At 48.3% G+C, this 22,812-nt stretch overlaps 1 protein-coding gene across 1 annotated transcript in view; it reads right to left on the minus strand.

Moving 5' to 3' along the window:
* The window catches only part of RHPN2 (rhophilin Rho GTPase binding protein 2), a 62,462-nt gene that overhangs the window by 16,661 nt on the left and 22,989 nt on the right, over nucleotides 1–22,812 (minus strand). The window contains exons 5-8 of the mRNA XM_029924259.1: nucleotides 12,775–12,903; nucleotides 10,284–10,359; nucleotides 1,887–1,964; nucleotides 1,397–1,521 (exon numbers count right to left, since the gene is read on the minus strand). Coding sequence (XP_029780119.1) covers nucleotides 1,397–1,521; nucleotides 1,887–1,964; nucleotides 10,284–10,359; nucleotides 12,775–12,903 — 408 coding nt within the window. The remainder of the gene's footprint in view (nucleotides 1–1,396; nucleotides 1,522–1,886; nucleotides 1,965–10,283; nucleotides 10,360–12,774; nucleotides 12,904–22,812) is intronic.

Genomic DNA, 22,812 nt, shown 5'->3' on the forward strand with positions numbered 1-22,812 from the left:
GTGAGAAGACATGCAGGAAACTTGAGTGCATATTTCTAAGTGAAAGGAAGCCAACCTGAAAAAGGCTACACACTGTATGATTCCAACTATCTGATCATCTGGAAAAGGTAAAAACAATGGAGACAGAAAGAATCAGTAGTCGGTTGTGGGAGAGGGGGAGGCATGAAGAGATGGAGCAGAGAACTATAGAGGGGTGAAACTACTCTGCGTGATGCTACAGTGTGGATATGTGTCCTTATATGTGTATCAAAACCCACGAAATGCCTCCCACCAAGAGTGAGCCCCAATGTAAACCACGGACTTTAGGGGGGAACGGGGGAGCCCTGCCACGTGTGGGAGGCAGGGGGCATATGGGGAATGTCCCACTTAAAAAAAATTTTTTTTAACATTTATTTATTTTTGAGAGACAGAACATGAGCAGAGGAGGAGCAGAGAGAGAGGGAGACACAGAATCTGAACCAGACTCCAGGCTCTGGGCTGTCAGCACAAACACAGGGTTTGAACTCACAACCGCGAGATCATGACCTGAGCCAAGGTGAGATGCTTAACCAACTGAGCCACTCAGGTGCCCCGAAATCTCTCACTTTTGCTGTGAACCTAAAACTGGTCTAAAAAATAAGGTGGATTAAAAAATAGGGTCTTCTCCTAAATGTAACACAGCCGTTACTAACCCCTCATAATTCTTCCTCGAGTCTGAAAGACTGAGGATTTGTTTTTAAGGTTCACACATCAACCAGGAGATCGATGTGGAGCCTCCTAATTCAACACAGAGGGAAAACCACTTTCAGCCTTTTCACTGGGAGCAGGCAGCTAAGGCATCTTTAGCAAAAGTCATCTGCCTGATCGTTCAAAAGGACATCATCGCTAATCACCAGCTGTGGCTCTGAATGTGCCCCGTACCTCTTGGGATTTCCTCCCTCTTGCCCAGGCTGAGTATGCTCAGGGAAGAGGTCCAGCCTCTCCAAAGCGTTTAAACGATACTACCCTTCGAAAACACCAACTCTGGACAAGAATCCAACGTTCTGCTCAGGCTTTTAAGAGCTGATCTATTTCTGCTTGTGCCTTTGTCGTTGGCACAAAACCCGATTCCCACCCACTGCCCCATCTGGAACGAGAACCTTGCTTCTTGTTAGTTCCACCTCAGAGCCCCGTGTTCCCTCAACAATAAAATGAGCACGAAAAAATGCCTCTTCTCCTTGGCTCACTTGTTCTGGGAAGCAAGAAGCCACGGTCTGTTGGGGCCCTCCCCTTGGGTCCCCTTCATAAACAAACGCCCGTTTGCGTGTCTCCAGGCTCTCCCGTATAAATTGGGACCGCCTGGTAGAGGGGTGTGGTTGCAGAGGACCCCCCGGGGGTGCTGACGGGGAAGGTGGCCGCAGAGACCTCGGGCACCTACCACGTGAACATGATCCCCATCTGGCGGGTGGGGGGGAAGAACCTGCTCTCCACAAATCCCAGCTGGATGAAGTAGCTCATCAGCAGTTCCACTCCAGCCTCGTCCCGGCTGGGGGTCCGGCAGGCCTGAAAGGAAGGGAGCCGTGGACAGGGGAGCAGGTGAGGATGCAGCAGGTGGCCCCTCCACGGGAAGATGTCACACATGACTATGTCTGGGGAGCCCGGGACCTGCTGCTGCCATCATGAGCGCCAGGAGGGGTGGCAAAGCGCTGGCATGAACCCAGGAGTCCCACAATCGAGCCCCAGATGTGACAGTGGGCATGTCTGACCCCTTCTGTGGTCTTCTCGTGTGCCGGGTTGAACAGCGCCTCCCTATCACCTCCAACCAAGAGCGATGCTCTAAGACTTTAGGTGCAGGAACAGGGCATCCTGAAGACCCAGGAAGCTCCAGGAGCAGCAGCTCCTCCCCCCCGCTGCACACAAAACCACACCTGTCTCAGGTCCATCAGATCTGCTATTTCGTCTTCATAGAGGTAGCTGTCCTCACTGTAATGTTCCAGGATAAAGTCCTGCAAGAGGAAGGAGATGAGCCATTGTAAACAGGTAAAACAGGAATGTCTAATGTGCACCCCCCCCACTTAAAAATCCATGCGGAGGGGCGCCTGGGTGGCTCAGTCGGTTAAGATTCCCTACTTCGGCTCAGGTCATGACCTCACAGTTCTCGAGGCTCTGTGCTGGCAGCTCAGTATCTGAGCCTGCTTCAGATGCTGGGTCACCCCCTCTCTCTGCCCCTCCCCTGCTTGCACTCTGTCTCTCTCAAAAATTAACATTAGGGGCGCCTGGGTGGCTCAGTCGGTTAAGCCTCCGGCTTCGGCTCAGGTCAGATCTCACATTCGTGGGTTCAAGCCCCGCGTCAGGCTCTGTGCTGACAGCCAGCTCAGAGCCTGGAGCCTGCTTCCAGTTCTGTGTCTCCTTCTCTCTCTGCCCCTCCCCCTCTCATGCTCTGTCTCTCTCTGTATCAAAAATGAATAAAAACATTAAAAAAAAAGTTTAAAAAAAATTAACATTAAAAAAAAGCAAAAAATAAAAAATAAAAATCCATGTAGAATTCATAACAGGAGATTAAACGCTACAGTGCTTTTTCTGGGCGATGGGATTTATTTTCTTAACTTTATGTTTGTTTGTTTATCTTTATGTATTAAAAATTTTCCTTTTGTTGCTTCAGTAAAAAAGAAAGTTGAAATTAATTTTTTTTTAAATGTCTTTGCAGGGGTGCCTGGCTAGCTCAGTTGGTAGGGCATCCAACTCTTGATCTTGGGGTCATGCGTTCAAGCCCCACGCTGGGCATGGTGCCTATTTAAAACATAAAATGTCTTCACGGGACAGTTAAGTGGCCACGTTAAGTACTATACGTTGAACTCTTCTGGCAAACGTCACAGATACTCCAGGACTCAGACGTTCCGGGCACAGTGGATTCCTGGCAAAGGAAACTCTGGTCTCGGCGCTGTTACGGGGATGCTACCCTCGGGGTCGTGAGAGCAGTTTTGGGGGCTTCCACAAATGAAGCCCCCGAAGGAGGCCCCCGCACCCGGTCCACAGTCCAGCGTGTGAGGACCAGCCTGTGAGTTCACTCAGCCACACGACCCACACTGACGCGCACCTGCTACGTGCCAGGCACCGCTCGTGGGGTCCGGGCTACGGCAGCGAGCAAACCCAAGGCCTTGCCCTGCGGAGCTTATACAGGCACAAGGGGGCACAGACACTAAGTAACAGGCACGACAAACAAGGAAACAATGTCACATATTAGAAGATGGCAAGAGTTACAGGGAAAAGATAAAAACGGGATGAGGGGCATGGGGAGTGGCCTCCTGCACGTGTGTCGTAAGCGCTGGCTCTCCCAGTTATGTTTTCTCAAGTGTCTGTGAGCACGGTCTGTTTGCACACTTCCTACATTAAAGCACCTCCTTTTTCAGTGCACAGCCACACGCACACACACACACACACACACCGTCTTACAAACGTGCGATTCTGTTGAGTGAATACGCAAATTTGCTGTGCTTTTCTTGTTGAATTGGCAACGTGCCAAACGTCCTCATGTGCCACAAGATATTCTGTAACATGACTTTTTTTTAAATGTGTATTTGTTTTCGAGAGAGAGAGAGAGAGAGAGAGGGAGAGAGGAACAGAGCACGAGTGGAGGAGGGGCAGAGAGAGAGGGAGACACAGAATCCGAAGCAGCTCCAGGCTCTGAGCTGTCAGCACAGAGCCCGACGCGGGGCTCGAACCCATGGACCATGAGATCAAGACCTGAGCTGAAGTTGGCTGCTCAACCGGCCCAGGCACCTACTCCTTCTGTTTTTTAATTTGATCTTTCTTCCTTAAATTTTCCTCTCATTGTGTGATGCTGTCACAGATTTTTTTTACAACTTTAAGTGCTGATGAATCAGCTCCTCTCTGAATGTAATGACTGTTTGTAAAATTTGAAGGATTCCTCCGCTGGGTGTATGTTATTGTGGTGAAAATGATCTGGATGTCTCCAGCGACATCTCCCAAAGCAGTGCTGGGGTCACTACCCGAGATGCTCAGGGATGAGAAAAACTGCATCCTTTTCAGGACAGCACACTGTTCTGTCACCTTCGTTCTTTTTCGTCTGTTAAGTTTGTTTCTTTACTTTGAGAGAGAGTGAGCAAGCAGGGGAGGCGCACGCAGAGAGGGAGGAAGAGAATCCCTGGCAGGCTGTGCGCTGTCAGCACAAAGCCCGATGTGGGGCTCAAATTCACAAACTGTGAGATCATGACCTGAGCCAAAACCAAGAGTCAGAGGCTTAACCGACTGAGCCACTCAGGCGCCCCCAGTTCTGCTACAGATGCTGGCAAAACTTTTCATTCTTCCTCTTCTTCTTCTTTTTTAATAATGTTTATTTATTTTGAGAGGGAGACAGAAAAAGAAAACGAGAGCACACGTGCACATACATGAATGGGGGGAGGGACAGAGGGGGAGGGAGAGAGAGAGAGAATCCCAAGCAGGCTCTGCGCTGTCAGCACAGAGCCCAACACCGGGCTCGATCCCACACAATGTGAGATCATGACCTGAGCCGAAATCAAGAGTCAGACACTCGATTGAGAGAGCCATGTAGGTGTCCCATGGCAAAAATGTCCTTAAACTTAGGAGAGAAATTACAAACTTTATGTTAACCTCACAGAAGTCAAAGAGAATTTTGGTAGATTCTAATGCATTCCTACATGCAATTAAACTTACTTACAAGAAAAAAAAAAATACCTACAGCCCCTGCTGGGGCTCAGGAGGTTGATTCTGGCTCAGGTCATGATCCCAGGTTCATGGAATGGACCCCCACAGCAGGCTCTGTTTAAGTGTGGAGCCTGCTTAAGATTCTCTCTCCCTCTCTCTGTCTCTCCCGCTCTGTCCCTCCCCCAGATGCTCTCTCAAAAAAAAAAAAAAAAAATCTAGCTGGAACCCACTGTAAGCATCAGGGGTAAGACAGGATTATATAACATCATTCTATTTCTATAACATAATTCTGAAAGGTAACAAATTAAGACAAATATTAGGAAGGAAAAAACAAAATAATTTTCCCCCAAATGATGGCTTATTTATAATGCCTAGAGCTGTAACTGAAAAACTACTAAAGTAACAGGAATCCAGTGAAATGGACAAAAAGTTACTATATATAAGTCAACAGTCTTCCTTTCTTCTACAGCCATAACCAGTTAGAAAAATATAACAGGAAAACGACCCCTTCCCAATCACACCAGGTCAAGAAAAGTACAATATTCCAGAGGATAAAATTTTGCCCTTCCCCTCACCCACCTCCCTTCTGGGAATCACCTGTTTGTTCTCTATTAAGAGCCTGGGTTTTTTGGTCTCTTTTTTCATTTGTTTCTTAAATTCCACATATAAGTGAAATCATATGGTATTTGTGTTTCTCTGACTTATTTCACTTAGCATCATACTCTTTAAATGCACCCGTGCTGTTGCAAATGGCAAGCATTAAACCATTTCTTAAAATCAGACAGACAAGGTCTCTGCCCCCATAAAACTCGCTATATGTTGACATCAACAATTAGAAATATTATGTTCATAGATGAAAATGTGCAATATTGTAAAGATGCAATTTGTCCTAATTAAGCTATGAATCTAAATGAAGTTTCAATCAAAACCCAAAAGTACTATTTTGGGGAAACTTGATAAAACATGGAAGTAAGAACGTGGACGGAAAGCCAAGAACATGTGGAAGAGCATCGGTAATAAAAGAGGCCTGCTCTAATTGCTGTTAAAACACACAGGAATTAACCTGTGAGCAATGGATCGACGCTGAAACCAGGCACGGATCAGAAACAGACGGACGTAGATTCGAGAATCAGTGTCTGACCAAAGCCAACACGCCACAGAAGTGGGAAAGGCTGGAAGAGCCAGCCGGCCCAGACAGGAAGGAAGTGGCACACATGGACTGTGGGCCTGATGTGAATTTAAGCAAAGGGCTATACAGTGGTGTGGGCAGGGGGAAGGGGACCCACAGGGATGCTGTGGAGCCTCCAGGGCCGTTAGAACCCCAGAACTAAAGGGGCAGGACAGGGAAGGAGCCCTGGAAAAATCCGGAGAGGTGGCTACCTGAGGTAGACACCCAAAGCCACCAGGACCTTCCCTCTGGGAAGGCAAAAGGAAGCCCAAGGAATACATGCCTGAACTTCCCCCTCCTCCCGTCCTCTCCAGTGCTCCTCCCCCTCAGCCACAGGCAGGATGGAGAAGGGCAGATGGGGGGTGGGGACATGGGGAGAAATGGACACCACCCCCTACTACAGATGGCTTCTTCACATAGAGTTCAGGGGAAACTGACTACCCATTTGGTTTAAATAAAGAATTACAGGGGCCCATGGGTGGCTCAGTCGGTTAAGCGTCTGACTTTGGCTCAGGTCATGCTCTCACAGTTCCTGCATTCAAGCCCCACGTCAGGCTCTGTGCTGACAGCTCGGAGCCTGGAGCCTGCTTCAGCTTCTGTGTCTCCCTCTCTCTCTACCCCTCCTCCACTCACACTCTATCTCTCTCTCAAAAAATAAACATTAAAAAAATTAAAAAAAAAATTACAGCCCTATAACCTCATTTTTTACCACAAAACTAATTCCAACCAGATTAAAGATTTGATGTAAAAAAAAACCCCATATAAACAAGACACTGGAAGAAATAATAGCAAAATACTGATGCCATCTTGGCATGAAGAGTGCCTTTCCAAACATGCTATCGAGCTGGAACGGTAAAGGGAGGGGCTGGTAAGTTCAACGACATAAAATCTTATAGGCAGAAATATATATACTACTTTTTAAACTGATTATTGCTTGTATAACAGAAATTAAATTAAAGAGAGAAGATACTGAGAGATATATTTGCAATATATATAAAACCAAGGGTTAATATCCTTCATATGTAAAACATCTCTTGTAAGAAAAAAGCAACACTGGAAAAGCAGACAAAGGGCAGAAACAGTCGATTTGAAAGGGAAAGCGTAAAGGGCAGATAAACACACAGGAGAGACGCCTGGGTGGCTCATTCAGTGAAACGGTTAAACGTCCGACTCTTGATGTCAGCTCAGGTCATGATCTCACGCTTTGTGAGTTCAAGCCCCGCATCGGGCTCTGTGCTGATGGTGCAGAACCTGCTTGGGATTCTGCCTCTCCTTCTCTCTGCCCTCCCCCTCTTGTGCATGCTCTCTATCTCTCTCAAAATAAAGAAATAAACTAAAAAAAAAAAAAACCCCATACATGCATTCAACTCCAATACTGATCAGAGAAATGCAAACTGTAACAAGTTCTTATTTTGCCTGATTTCACAAAAAATCACAAAGGTAGCCCCAAAAAATCAAAATGGTGAATGACGCCCAGAGTCACCCGAGGCTCAGGGAGAAAGCAGTCACCACAGTCGGAGGAGTGTAAGGCAGGACCACTTCTGGTGGAGAAGTAGGTAATATGGATTTCCGATCAGCCAAATCCGTATCTAGAAATCTCTGTCCAAAGAGAACATTCGGTGAAGTGTGCAAATGCTCAGTGGAGAACCACTGACAATGGCGAGCATCTGGACGCTGCCTAAAAATGAGACTAGCAGCCACCGTGTTCAGCACGGACCCCAAGCAGACACCACAGGAAGCCCTACCCCCAACGGAGGGGCGAAGGGTGGGGGAGAGTCCCACGCCTTCAAGAGTCTTGCCCCAGACCAAGGAACAGCCCCAGGGTCCAGAGATTAAGTGCTGAGCAGGTTATGGGCAGCGTGGGGATGGGGATGGGGGGTGAGGTGGGGCTGGGAGGGGTCTTTCCATGTCTCGGTATTTTTCTGAATGTTCTGCAACACTCTTTTTAATAAAAATAAATAAATAAAGCTATAGAGGCCAAAAAAACAAAACCCAAACAACATGAATTCTCTGGAAAGGGAACTTATTTTGATGGTGTCTTCAAATGCGGCCGTTTGAAAGCCTACACTTAAAAACAGAATGAACCACACCGAGAGGCTCTCCTGGCCATTGAACGTCCCACGGCATGGAGAGGTGCGCAGTGCCGCGCCCTGAACCGCGCTCACCGCGTCAGCCCACCGCCCCTGCAGCACCTGTCGGCGGGGCTCTCGGGCACAGAAGCGGAGAGGAGAAAGCAGAACGTCCCCGCATGCTCTCGCTCTTGTATGCCCGGCCTTTGCAGGGTCCCTTTTAGGCTAAAATGACATGGTCAGAAGCCTCACCTGAAGAGCAGTTGGCTGTGCCCACATGTGAGTCCCCCGCACTGAGTTTAGCGTGGAATTCGGCACAGGACACGGCTGGATCCTTACGGAGGTCCGTCAAATCCCCCGGAGTCTCCAAGAGTCTCCTTTGAACATGCCTGCGTTCTTGCCATCCTGGATCCAAGCAACAAACTAAACCTTCAACTATTCCACAAAGGCACCCAAAGACGTTTCCACAGACGTGAGGATTGTCCTGAGTCTCACAGCCATGTGACAAGTGTCCCATCTAGAAGTTCAGGCGGTCTCGGAACAGTGACCTAAAGCCGCAGCTCCTGGGTGGTTTTCTAGCCAGAAAATCCAACCCTGGGTGATCCTGCGTCTGGCATGTCCCTTCTCAAACCCCAGCACAGACCCCAAGTTGAAAGGGACCGGGCCCTGGATGTAAACCAGGGAGCAGTCGACACGGCCTTGAGTGAACACACTTACGTCAAGAGACGTACAGTCCCTGCTCCGGAATGGAGGTCAAGTGCAGAGGCTCCTGAAGCATTAACCAACTGCTTTTTTCTTTTAAATTTTTTTTTTAGCATTTATTTATTTTTGAGACACAGAGAGAGACAGATCATGAGCAGGGGAGGGGCAGAGAGAGAGGGACACACAGAATCGGAAGCAGGCTCCAGGCTCTGAACTGTCAGCACAGAGCCTGATGCGGGGCTCAAACCCATGAACTGTGAGATCATGACCTGACGAAGTCAGAGGCTCAACCAACTGAGCCACCCAGGTGCCCCACCCAACTGCTTTTAAAAGGACACATTTTATACTGCCCAAAATGAATATGATCATTTTTTCCTTCCTAAACAAAAAGTAGTCCAAGATGAGTCAATAACAGAATTACTATGAAAAGAAATGTAATTCTTTGAAGTACGTGTCACGAGGCCGGGGTTCACGCCACCCACCGTGCCTGTGCCGGAGAGCTCAGAGGCAGGCGCCGCGTTCCACCCCACGTCCCCTTTCTCCTCCTAAATGGAGGTTGGAGGTGATTCATTCAAACTCAGAGTGACGGAGCCAGGGAGGGCAGGAAGGGGAGGCCTCTCCCGGCCCTGGATAGGGGTGAGGCAGCTCGGGGGGCCTCCCTCAAAGCACCTCCTCCGCTTCCCGCCCGAGTCCCTCACTGAGCCACCGGCCTGGAGCGCAGGACCTGTGACGTCACCAGCATCCAGCACAGTGACAGCACCGCTGGGCTTCCCAGGGACCCTACAGTTAAGAGGAGGCCAAGACTGGGGTTTTTTGGTTTGTTTTTTTTTTTTTGAAGCTGTTAAAGGAGAAGGGAAAAAATGTTTTAGAAGGGAGAGAGATTGGAGGGAAGAAAGAGAAGAGGCGGCTAGATCCCCAGTAATTCAACAGAGGAAAAACCCCCATAAATTCTAGCTATTCAAGTATTTAAAGATAGTGAAATACATCAAAAAATAGGATGGTTTGGTATACAGATACAGGGATGCATAGATGGACCAACGTGATAACCTGACGGTAGCAAAACGTTCATGGTAGACTCTAGGTAGTGAGTATACAGAGATTCACCACAAAACCTTCCCAGTGCTCCTAGAAGTTTAGAGATGTTCAGAATAAAATGTTGGGGGGAAATTTAGCTATTGTCCCATAAACATGACCTAAATTGGTTATAAAATTTAAGAAGAAACATAAGGCTATAGGTAAAAAAGTTTTTTAATGCTTATTTATTTTTGAAAGAGAAAGAAAGAGACAGAGTACGAACCAGGGAGGGGCAGACAGAGAGGGACTCACAGAATCGGAAGCGGGCTCCAGGCCCTGAGCTGTCAGCACAGAGCCCAATGCGGGGTTGGAACTCCCAAACCGTGAGGTCATGACCTGAGCCATAGTTGGATGCTTAACCGACTGAGCCACCCAAGCACCCTCAATTTTTAAATTCCAAAGCACGTCCTCCATGGGCCCTCTGGGGCTTAGCCTCCTGGGGAGGGTGGGCCCAGGTTCCAAACTCGCCTTCCCTGGCCCGGGGCTCTCTGGCTTGCGGAAGGGATCTGGAGGCACCCTGCAGAATCAGCTAACACCTGGCCCACTGAGCCCAAGGCCACTTGCAAGGGACACACAATTTCTCGTTTGTCTTTGTAAACACGGAGTCCAGGGCCTTTGAGATTTACCTTGAGAACAACTGAGAAGTCAACGTCCTTGGTTTCCTTCAGGCCAAGCGGAATCAGGGGGATGGTGAATGCCTCCCTAGAAGGAACACAGCAAGGTACATGAACACCTCAGCCCCGCCCTGTGCGCCCAGCAGCCCAGCCAGGGACCTCCCCCCCCCCCATGCCAGTTCGTGTTCCATAAAGATGACGCAGGTCATGTGCCGTCCTCTGTTCTAAAGCCAGCCCTAGCGCCCTGTGACATCTCCACTGCCCGGCCTAACACACGGGGGCGGCCATCTTGGCCCGTTCCTTCAGTGACGATGCTGGGGACCTCCTGTGTGGCAGGGTCTGTGCCCAACGCGGGCACTGCTGCCTGACCTGGGCACAACCTTGCCAATCCATGCACTCCCTTCATCAGCTCCTAACCCCACCCTCCTTCTCCTCCTGTCCTCACCAGCCCAGGTCCCACCTGGGCGCTTAGGGGCCTCCTCTGATGGGGAGAATCCCCCTAGGGTCCCATCGCCTGCACGGGGGAAAGCCTTGAGGGCAGGGGCCCCTTATGACACCTAAGCTCCAGGCCCAGGGTCACTCCCCCACTGGACTCCCCGAAAACTGACCACTCAGTTCCCCCGTGGGTCGCCCTGGGAGTGTGCCCTGAACCGACATTCTCAGGGACAGGGGCAGGCCCAAAAGGACGTGGAGGGGCCTCGGACTGTGTTTTGCAAACAGAGATTTAGCTCTGTGACCTGTAACAGGAGACCTCCCGGGGCCGCTCAGCCCAGCCCAGCCGGGGAAGAGGCCAGGAATGCATGGTAGGGTGAGTGGACAATGCAGCTGTAAGCTGAAACTGCCTTCGTGGCCAAGGAAAACCACCGGCTGTGCTAGAAGCAGGCGGGATCCGACCGTGGGGGCGCCCGGCTTCCCCAGAGCCAGCAGGGAAAGCCAGAACCTGCTGGAAGGGGGTTGGGGATGGGCCACTCCTCTCTCCTCTAGGCCCCAGCGCCCTCCTACCGTCACCCCTCTAGGGCTGGAGGCAAGGTCTGTGCTCCCCATGACCCCTCCAGGGCAGCCGGGGCACCCCAGTCCCAACCTTGTGCTAACGTAACTTTCTCCATGACCTCCAGCCGCCTGTGTTTTGTCCTCTGCCCAGCGAGACTGTTTCTTCCCGCTCTGCCTCACAGAAATGTTTAAAGATCAACTGTGCTCAGAAAGAAACAATCTGCTTTGAAAACAGGAAGGGGGCGGGGGCAAACGCAAGGTGTCATTATGCACCTGCACATCTCTCTGGCCTCTCCCGGTGCACGGGGAGCCCAGCGGCCACTGAAGAGCCACACTGTAATCACACGGGGGCCTTCAGTGTCAGTCCCTGTGGGATACATCCCTGAGGTCCAGTACCGCAGGCGGGAATACAAAACACCCTAACGAATAAACATCCATTTATCAGCCAAGTTTGGCCCTGCCTCCCTTACTTACAAGGAGTGTCGACCTTTGGGCAAAACACTGGGATTTACCACCACGGCACAAGCTGGGAGACGCCTCTCATCTGCCATTGTGATTAGGTGTTCAAACCCACACGGGGGCCCGCAGGTGAGCGAGCCAGGGCTCCGGACGTCACAGAAGGAAGAACAGAGGGTTCACACACTCGTGCCATGCCTCTGGCTCTGAAAATCCTCCCCCTGCCACGCAGAGGACTGGGGACAGCCAGGAAAAGCACATTCCAAAGGTGACTCAAGGTTCCCAAATGCCATCCTCCTGTTAATCCACACACCTATTCTCCGTTTCCCCTGACACGCGCCTACCTTTTGAGAAGCCTCACGTCCCCACACAGCTTCTCGAGGTTATTTCTTCCCCAAGATGGACATTTCTTTCAAAGGTAGCTCACACCTCGGGGAGATGTTTTGAGCTTGCTCTGCGCCCCCCACAATCACTCCCGAGGGGGAGGCTTCTGAACTAGGACATTCATCTCTCAAATATTTAACGGGGTGCATTTCTGAAGTCTCTCAGTCACCATGCCAACACACATGGGTCCCCAAATCTTTGATGTAAGTGATCTCTGTCAAGCGGTTTATCTGTTTTTGCATCTACCAGTGGAATGACCCAGGCAGGCCCTGTGCGTGGTGAGAGGCTGAGAGGGAAGAGGGCGGTGCGGCCCCACGCGGCGGGCCGGCCCTCAAGGCCAACCACAGAAGGGCTTCCCGGCCATCGTCATGCGAGAGCCACGTGAGACATGCTGTGCCTTCATCCGGACCCAGCCACGCAGCTCTCCCATAAAACGGCATCCCAAGGGTCCGAGGACAATCGAACGCCTTTCTGTCCCACTCTCCAGGTATTTCCAACAAACTCCATGGGTCCATCCCTTTGACTCCTGCATCACGCTCAAACCTCTAACTGATCAATCCCTCTCTTCCCAAAGAGGGGTCTGCCACCCCCTCGGGTCTATCTGGGCACCGTCCCTGATGCGGCACGTCCCGAGGCTCCGAAGGTACCTGGAAGAACCAGTGCCCCCACTTACTCTGTGTTCTGATAGACTCCCACTGAGATGTTGAGCCCCTCCAGCTCTTCCTTGAGGATCTGCAGGTCCGAGTTCACGAAGCTCAGTTCCAGGCGCACCTGCTCCCGCACCTTCTGGTTCGTAGCCGCTCTGTTAGAAGAGAAGGGGAGGAGAGTGCTTGCAGCCAGCTGCCCTGCCACGGAGGGAGCAGACTCCTAAACCCCACAGGGAAGTCCCGAGGGCTCACTCGCAGCTGTGAGCGCCAGATGTGATCAGATACGAGCTCTCATCAGAGATGCTGGAGTCTGGCCCATCCCGAGCCACACCTGCCACTAAATGGACCAAAACATCGCTGATAAACTGAGCTGCCTGGCACGAATCTTAAGACATCCCTGCAAAGAATCAGCTTTGAGAAGAGGAAAGAGAACTGCTCCCAGCCACCCATGAAAGACCACAGACCAACCAACCCCTTGAAAGGAAATGGCTAAGGTAACATTTCCCAGCTCATTCTATGAGGTCTAGTTTTACCCTGACCCAAACCCAGAGAAAGACATCACACGAAAACAAAACAACAGACTGATATCCTTCATGAACATATATGCAAAAATCCTTAACAAAATATTAGCAAAGCGAACCTAGCAACTATAACAACCATTATATACCATAACCAAGTGGGATTTATCCCAGGATTGCAAGGTTGGTTTAATATCTAAAAATCAATTAATGTGACATATTGTATTAATAGGCTATACAATAAAAAAATACATGGTCATCTCAACAGATGAAAAAGAAAAAGAAAGGCATGTAATAAAATCCAACACAGATTTGTGATAAAAAAAATTCTCACCAAACTAAGAATGAAAGAAAATTTACAAAATTTGATAAAGACATCTATGAAAAAAAAAACCCAAAGCTAATATCATACTTAGTAGTGAAAGACATGCTTTTCCAATTATGATCAGGAATAAGGAAATGGCATCTACTTTTGTCACTTCTTTTTTTTTTAACGTTTATTTTTCAGAGACAGAGCTTGAGTGGGACAGGTGCAGAGAGAGAGAGAGAGAGAGAGAGAGACACAGAATCTGACGCGGGTTACAGGCTGCAAGCTGTCAGCACAGAGCCTGACATGGGACTCAGACCCACGGACTGTGAGATCATGACCTGAGCCGAAGTCGGATGCTTAACCGACTGAGCCACCCAGGTGCCCCCACTTTTGCCACTTCTAATCACTACTGTACTGGAGCCTCAAGCCAGTGGCAATAGGTAAATAAAGAAATTAAAGGCATCTGGATTGGAAAGGAAGATGCAAAACTGTCTTTAATCACAGATGACATATCTTGTATAGAGAAGATCCCAAGGCATTCACAAAATACTAGAAGTAATACATTCAGCAAGGTCACAGCATACAATTCAATATGCAAAAATCAATTCTATCTCCACATATCAGCGACAAGCACTCTTAAAATGAAATTGAGAAAACAATTTCATTCACATTAGCATCAAAAAGTAAAATACTTTGGAATACATTTAACAAAAGCAGCATAAGATCTGTACACTGAAAACTACAAAACATTGCATATTAATTGGAAAGACACTCCATGTTTATCGAATAGAAGATTCACTATTGTCAAGATGTCCATTCTCCCTAACTGATCTATCAATTCAATGCAATTCCAATCAAAACCCCATGAGCTGAGGCACCTGGGTGGCTCAGTTGGTTTGGCATCTGACTCTTGATTTCAGCTCAGGTCATGATCTCACAGTTCATGAAACTGAGTTCTGCATCAGGCTCTGCGCTGAACCTGGAGTGTGCATAAGATTCTCTCTCTCTCCCTCTGCCCCTCCCCTGCAAGGGCTTATGCACTCTCTCACTCAAAAAACAAAATCAATAACAAAATCCATGAGTTTTTTAGTAGAAATTGACAAGCTGACCCTAAAAATGCATATGAAAATGCAAAGAACCTAAGAGCCAAATAATTTTGAAAAAGAAGAACAAAGTTGGAGGATTTATGCTATAGGATTTTAAAACTTACTATATAACCCACAGCAATCAAGATAATGCGGCAGTGGATAGGCTAGGCAATGGAACAGAATAGAATCCAGAAATAAATCTTTACATTTATGGTCAATTGATTCTGACAAAGGTGACAAGACATTTCAAAGGAGAAAAGACAGTCTTTTCAACAAATAGGGCTGAAACACTTGGACATCCTCAGGGATGTAGGAGTCCCCACCCCCGCCTTCAGTGATTCATCAGAAGGACTCACAGGACTCAGTACAGTTGTATTCAAGGCTGTGATTTACTATAGCAAAAAGGAAAGGTGCATGGGGTGAGGTCTGGAGGCACCAGTGTCCTGCTAAGTGTCTTCTCTCCCAGGACTGTCACACAGGACATGCTTAATTCCTCCTGCAGAGTTTTGACAACACGTGTGAAATGCTATCTACTAAGGAGGCTCATCTGAGACACAGAGCCCCGGGTTTTTACCAGGGACTGGTCAGGTAGGCACTTCTGTCCAGAGTATCCCAAAATTCCAGACTCCCAGAAGGAAAGCTGTATTCAACAGAAACGACGCTGTGCAAACAGTTCAGGCACAGTGAACCATTCGTATCAGTTCTGGAAATGGTGGAAACTATCCTGAAATTAAGTTTCCAGACATCAGACAAGAGACAACCTTGCAAACAGCCTTTCTCTGTGCTCTTCTGCATAGACAGCAAAAAATAAATCTCAATTTAAATCTCATAAAATACATAAATATTAAGTCAAAATGGATCAGAGACTTCGATATAAGAGCTAAGACTCTACCACTTCTAGAAGAAAATATAGGGACGTCTGCGTGGCTCAGTCAGTTAAGCATCTGACTGACTCAGGTCATGATTTCACAGTTCATGAGTTCAAGCCCCACATCAGGGTCTGTGCTGACAGCTCAGAGGCTGGAGTCTGCTTCAGAGTCTGTGTCTCCCTCACTCTCTCTTTCCCTTCAAAAGTAGAATTGCTGGATTGCATGGTAGTTCTATTTTTAATTTTTTCAAGGGAACTCCATACTATTTTCCATAGTGGCTGCACCAGTTTATAGACCCCCCCAACAGTGCAGGAGGGTCCCTTTTCTCCATGTCCTCACCAACACTTGTAATTTCTTCTCTTTTGGTAATAGCCATTCTAACGGTGTGAGATCTCACTGCGGTGTTGATTTGCCTTTCTCTGATAGAGTGATGCTGAGCACCTTTTCATGTGTCTGTTGGCCATCTGTATGTCTTCTTTAGAAAAATGTCTATTCCGCTCCTCTGCCCGTTTGATAATTAGACTGTTTGTTTTTGTGCTGTTGAGTTGTACGAGTTTTTCCATATTTTGGACATTAGCCCCTTATCAGATATATGAATTACAAATATCTTCTCCTATTCAGTAGGTTGCCTTTTCATTCTGTTGATGGTTTCCTTGCTGTGCGGAAGCTTTGTAGGTTGATGTAGCCTCACTTGTTTTTTGCTTTTGCTGCCTTTGCTTCCAGTGTCGAATGCGAAAAATCACTGCCATGATCAATGTCAAGGGCTTACTCCCTATGTTTTCTCCTAGGACTTTTATGGTTTCAGGTCATGTAGTCAAACCTTTAATCCATTTGGATTAGGTTTTGTGCACAGTGTAAGACAGCGGTTCAGTTTCATCTTTTGCATGTGGCTGCCCAGTGTCCCCATCGCTAAGGGACTATCCTTTCCCCACACTATATTCTTGGCTCCTTTGTCATAAGTTGACTGACCATCTATGCATGGGTTTATTTCTGCACTCTCTATTCTGTTTCATTCATCTATGTGTCTGGTTTGATGCCAGGACCATACTGTTCTGATGACTACAGCTTTGTGATATCGTTTGAAATCAGGAAGCGTGATGCCTCCAGCTTTGCTCTTCTTCTCATGATTACTTTAACTACTCAGGCTCTTTTGTGGTTCCACGGAAGTTTTAGAATTGTTTTATCTATTTCTGAAGAGTGCCACTGGAATTTTGATCAGGGCTGCAGTGAATTTGTAGTTTGCTTTGTCTGTGTGGACATTTTAACAGTATTAATTCTTCCAATCCATGAGCATGGAATGCCTTCCCATTTATGTGGACTTTTAATTTTTGTCATCAGTGCCGTAGTTAATAGTGTACAGGTCTTTCCTAGGCATTGTATTATTTTTGATGCAATTGTGAGTAGAACTGTTTTCTTATTTTCTCTTTCTGATAATTTGTTATTCATGTATAGAAATAACAACAGATTTCTGTATATTGATTGTGTAGCCTGCAATTTTCTGAATTCATAAAACGTACAGAAGATTTGAATACACATTTTACTAAAGAATATATACTAATTGCTAATAAACACACAAAAAGATGTTGAATGTCACCAGTCAATATAAGGATGAGAGGGGCACCTGGGTGGCTTAGTCAGTTAAGCATCCCACTTTGGCTCAGGTCATGATCTCATGGTTCGTGAGTTCGAGCCCTGCATCAGGCTCTGTGCTGACAGCTCAGAGCCTGGAGCCTGACTTCAGATTCTGTGTGTCTCTCTCTTTGATCCTCCCCTGCTCACACTGTCTCTCTCTGTCTCTCAAAAATAAATAAAAAACATTAAAAAAAATTTTTTTAACTCCAGGATGAGATACCAATACATGACTCGACTGGCTAGGATAAAAAAGAAACAATAACAAGTGTTGGTGAGGATGCAGAGGACGGGAACCCTCATACACTGCTGAATGTAAATGACATGGCCACTTTGGAAAAAACAGCTGGGTAGTTTCTAACAACAATAAACATAAACTTATCATACAAACGCATATTCCACTGCTAGGAATCTATGAGGGAGATGAAAACGTATGTCCCAACAAAGACGTGTATGTGAATGTTTACAGCAACATTATTCATAATAGCCAAGAAGAGGAAAATATCCAGACGTCCCTCCATTAACTGGCAAGAGGATATGCAAAACATGACATGACCAGAGAATGGAACGGCCTAAGCGATATGAAGGGGTGAGTGTTACCCACGTCTTCAGAGCTTAGGTCGGGCCCGTCCTGGAAGGCTTGACGGGTGTATTTCACAGATTAGGAATGACTTCAAAAATGACAGCTAACAAGCAAGTTTTGAGCCAGGCCTTGCTGAGTACATTCCCATGAGCCACCCTGCCAGGTCTTCAGTCACTCCCCAGACCAGCTACTAGAACCTCCTCAGTTCACCGATGAGGACACCTGAGGCTCGCCGGCCAAGAGCTCCAGCCAGCCAGCAAGACGGTACCCGGTCACCTTCCCCTCCGCAGCGATGAAAACCCAGCCACCTGTCTTGCGCTTGCTTTGCTCACCTGCCTTTCCTCCAGAAAATAATATGCTAAACCATTTCCCCCACACTCTTCCCTCTCCGTTGGGACTCTTCCTGACCTGTGTCATATTTGAGCCCTTCAGTTTCTCTCCATGAAGTATTTATATGTCTTCCCTCCCCTCCTTCACCGATCGCCTGCTTTTTGAGCCCACACGCTTAGGTCACACCTCCTCAGAAAGAGCCATGCTTGACCCTGGCAGCAGATACAACGACACTTGCGCTTTTCCTGCTCCCGCTCCCTATGTCTTCGCACACACACATCTGAGCTCCCCAGCGGGGCAATGAGATACTGGAAGCTCAGTTTGGTGAAGCACATTGGCTTGGGAACTTGGGGTGGGGGGGCTAAGCATGATTACCAGTAAGAAATACATTTTATATCACAACACAGTATGCCCACACACACACATACTCCTTAAAACAAAAGTCGCACAAACCAAACCATTCATGTGAAGCACACCAATTACTCAATTCTATTTAAAGAGCTTATTTTTTTTAAACGGTGATATCTGCAACTCTCCAGTTCTGAATCTCTGACTGCAACTGGTTGCCCAACATTTCAATTCAGTTCAATTCCTCCCTGTCAAAGGCTCAGTGTCACAAGACTGCTGCCATCCCAGGAGGCAGTCACAAAGTTGGGGGGAGGCACCTGTACTCGTGATGAACCAGCTATAGGTCAAGGGTCCCACAATGGCCTTATATGATAATTTGCCAGAATGACTCCAAAAACTCAGGAAAACACTTAACTTCCATTTACTGGGTTTTTAAAAAATTTTTTAATGTTTGTTTATTTATTTTTGAGAGAGATAGAACATGAATGGGAGAGGGGCAGATAGAGAAGGAGACACAGAATCCAAAGCAGGCTCCTGGCTCTGGGCCGTCAGCACAGAGCCTGATGCAGGGCTCGAACTCATGAACTGCGAGATCATGACGTGAGCCGAAGTTGGACACTTAACCAACTGAGCCACCCAGGCGCCCCCTGTGGTTTATTTTAAAGGACGCAGCTTAAGAACAGCCAGATGGAAATAGACCCGTTGGCCAACGAGGGGTGAAGCAGCCTCCATGGCCCCTCCAGGCACACCACCCTCCTGGCACCTTGACGTGCTCACCAATCTGGAAGCTCCCAAACCTCATTGTGAGGGGTTTTATGGAGGTTTCATCACCTCATCATGTGGGCACTGCTGATTAAATCATGGGCCGTTGTTGATTGAACCCAATCTTCAGCCCCCTTCCCTTCCCCAGAAGTCCAGGGGTGGGGACTAACCCTCTACTCAGATTTGGTCTTTCTGGTAAACAGACCCCATCTTGAAGGCTCCCTTCCCCCATTAGGAGTCACCTCATTAACACACAGAAGATAGAAGACTCCAAGAGTTGTAGGAGCTCTGTGCCAGGAACCAGGCACAGAGACCAAATATACATACATACATACATACATACATATATATATATATATATATATATATACACTTTTTTTTTAAAGTAGGCTCTATGCCTAACATGAGGCTTGAACTTGCAACCCTGAGATCAAGACTCAGCCACACGCTCTACGACCCGAGCTAGCTAGGCGCCCCCTACTCAAATACTTATTTTTTATAATACCACCACAACCCATTGACTGGATTTCACTCACACCATGGGTCACAATCTACCGCTTGTAAAACCTTACTACAAAGGTGTTTCTGAGAATGTGACTGATTTGCTAGCTGATAATGTCCACAAGGACACAAGGAAAGAAATCCTGCTAAGCCTCGGTATTGGGAACAGCTTCTTTTTGGCAACTGGTTTGCCTCTGGCTGAACCAATGGGTGTGAGACGTGTTCCAAGCCACATTCGCCCCTCCATGCTGCCTGTAGGAAGCTCACAGACAAACTGTGCCTATGTCTACCAAAGGATACGGGAGTTATAATGGAGAACAAGACCTTGGCCTTCTAGTTCTTTCCGTTTCTTCTGGAAACTGGCATTGTCCTTTCTACATGACAGGGAGCTCAACAAATTTCAGTTAATGAAAGAAAAAACAATGGCAGAGTAAAGACCACTCTCTAGAAGAAATGGGGGAGGGGTGGGACTGGTTCTCTGAAATAGAGTGGATCCAACTTAAATATAAAAATTGACACCCGAAGCCCCTTGCCCAGATAACCTGCAAGACCCCCAAATAGGCCAACTCTTGACTTTTCCTCCTCTATATACTGATTTGCTCCTTCTCTTCCCTCTTGATTTGGTAATTTAAGATTTAGGATTCTGGGGGCACCTGGGTGGCTCAGTTGGTTGAGCATCTGGCTTCAGCTCAGGTCATAATCTCGTAGCTCATGGGTTTCAGCCCCCGTCAGGCTCTGTGCTGACAACTAGCTCAGCCTAAAGCCTGACTTCGGATTCTGTGTCTCCCTCTATCTCTGACCCTCCTCTGCTCATGCTGTCCCTCTCTCTCTCTTTCAAAAATAAATAAAAACACTAAAAAAATTTTTTTTAAAGATTTAGGATTTACAACAAATCAGCGAGCTGCTCTTTGGACGTGGACCTCTGTGTGGGTCACTTTGAAAAAAGTTGGTGGCCTGGTGGGGTGTTAGGGTCAGTTTCCACAATGCTACCTTAGGGTACCATGATGAATCGGAAAACCCTAGACTGTGAGCTGCTTCCGTATTGACAATGCTTTTTCACTTGTGAAGGGGGCTTCTCAGATAAGGTAAATCAACTGCCATGGTATATATGCCCAGATCCCCTGTGCCCAGGCTGGGGGAATAGTCCGGGGTAACATACAAAAATGGAATCAGCTGGCCCATATTAGGAAGCAAAACCGGGACCCCCGTCTCCTCAATACTGGTGCTCTGCGTCTGGGCTGCCTTTCCAGATGCCAACGAACTGTTTCCATGGGAGAACATGGCTTTTTTTCTCACCTTTCCTTGGGTGCAAACTTCCTCCAAGAACCTTGTGGCCCGGTAATTGATGTTACAGCCAAAAGAGGCCTTGGGGGGGCCTGGGTGGTTCAATCAGTTGGGCGACTCTTGATTTGGGCTCAGGTCATGATCCCAGGGTTATGGGATCAAGCCCCGTGTCACTGAGTCTGGGGCCTGCTTAAGATTCACTCTCTCGGGGCGCCTGGGTGGCTCAGTCGGTTAAGTACTGGCTTCGGCTCAGGTCATGATCTCACAGTTCGTGAGTTCAAGCCCCGCGTCGGGCTCTGTGCTGACAGCTAGCTCAGAGCCTGGAGCCTGCTTCCGATTCCATGTCTCCATCTCTCTCTGCCCCTCCCTTGCTCACACTGTCTCTGTCTCTCAAAAATAAATAAAAGACCTAAAAAACAATTAAAAAAAAAAGATTCACTCTCTCTCTCACATAAACAAACAAACCAACCAAAAGAGCACTTGAGGCCCACCAGGCTGAAGCAAAAGGGTGTTTCAGCCCAGGTCCTCCATGGCCTCCCTCAAGCCTGGGCCACCAAGGAAAGACCTCTTCCCTTGGATGTTTCACAAAGAGCACGCATGTGCTGCAAAAAGTGTCACGAACGAGAAGGTGCCTCACTGTCTCTGAGTGATGAACCCAACAGGAAGGGCCATATTCAGATTATTCCCTGAGGGAACGGACGACAGCCACGCACTCTTCCTCCTCTGAGTTTGGAGCTGCCCAGGCCTCTTCGACCCCAAGCAGCCTCCGGGCGACGGTGGCTTGTGCCAACGTCCCGCCTTCTGTCCTAAAGCTGCGTGTGAATTCCGAGCGTGGACCCATGTAACTCCACTTGCTTTAGCGGAGCCCTCTGCTGCCAAATCTTTCAGTACAACTGTCCCCGCAGGAACAGGCATGTTGACAAGCATGAAGACTTGCACCAGCTTCGGAGCCCTGATTCAAACAGTCTGACCTTAATCCATCTGGCCCCAAATCCTGCAAGTACCACCTGGTGGCCTGCTGTGTCCACCCAGCTAAGGCGGCAGATCCGCTGGTCCGGCAGGACATCTGCTCCCAGCGTAGGAAGGCAGGCCTCAGGGCTGCTGAGAGCCGCAAAGGCCCCGGGGGGCTTGCACACGCCCCTGCACAAACATACCCCAGCCTCTATCAGAACTGACCGTGCGAGCAGCCACGAACCTCAAGGCATGCTCATTACGCTGAGGCTGCCCCTAGCCACCTCTGCCCAGCACTTCACGGCCCTCTGGCCCAGCGGTCGCAAACTGGAGGTCCAGGGGACTAGTTTGCTTGGCCTTCAGGGTGTGATGTTCCCCCTTTGGAACTAAGTACCAGTATTTAAAAATTCAAATGTCAGATGATTTAAAAGAGAAAGAAAGAAAGTAAGAAGGAGAGAAAAAAGATCAGATCTCTATCTTCCTGGGGAAAAAAAATCCAAAGATCCGGCAACCCCTGCTGTGCCTTTCCTAGGAGGCAAACCGTGGGTGGTCCCTCCGGAGAGAGCATGCGCTCTGCACCTCACCACGGTCCCCCCCACTCCCTACCGCCTCCCAGCAGCAGGCCAAGCCCGCTCTGCTCTTTCCCGAGCTGGCCCCGCCCGGACCCTGGAAGCCTCAGAGTGGGCCAGTCCTGCTCCAGCCCAAAGCTCCCAGCCCAAGAGGGGAACCTAAACCCCAAAGATGTTAAATGACCCGCTCTCGTTCAAAGGCCCAGTTGGTTAAAGCTGAACTATGTGGTGAGCTGCTTGAAACTTTACAAAGACCATCTCTGTTTCAGAGAAACGTCATCACATTTCTACCCCAGCTTTTCTCAAGGGAGGGCAGGGTTCT

This window comes from Suricata suricatta, chromosome 16, assembly GCF_006229205.1.
Source record: "Suricata suricatta isolate VVHF042 chromosome 16, meerkat_22Aug2017_6uvM2_HiC, whole genome shotgun sequence".
NCBI classification, from domain to species: domain Eukaryota; kingdom Metazoa; phylum Chordata; class Mammalia; order Carnivora; family Herpestidae; genus Suricata; species Suricata suricatta.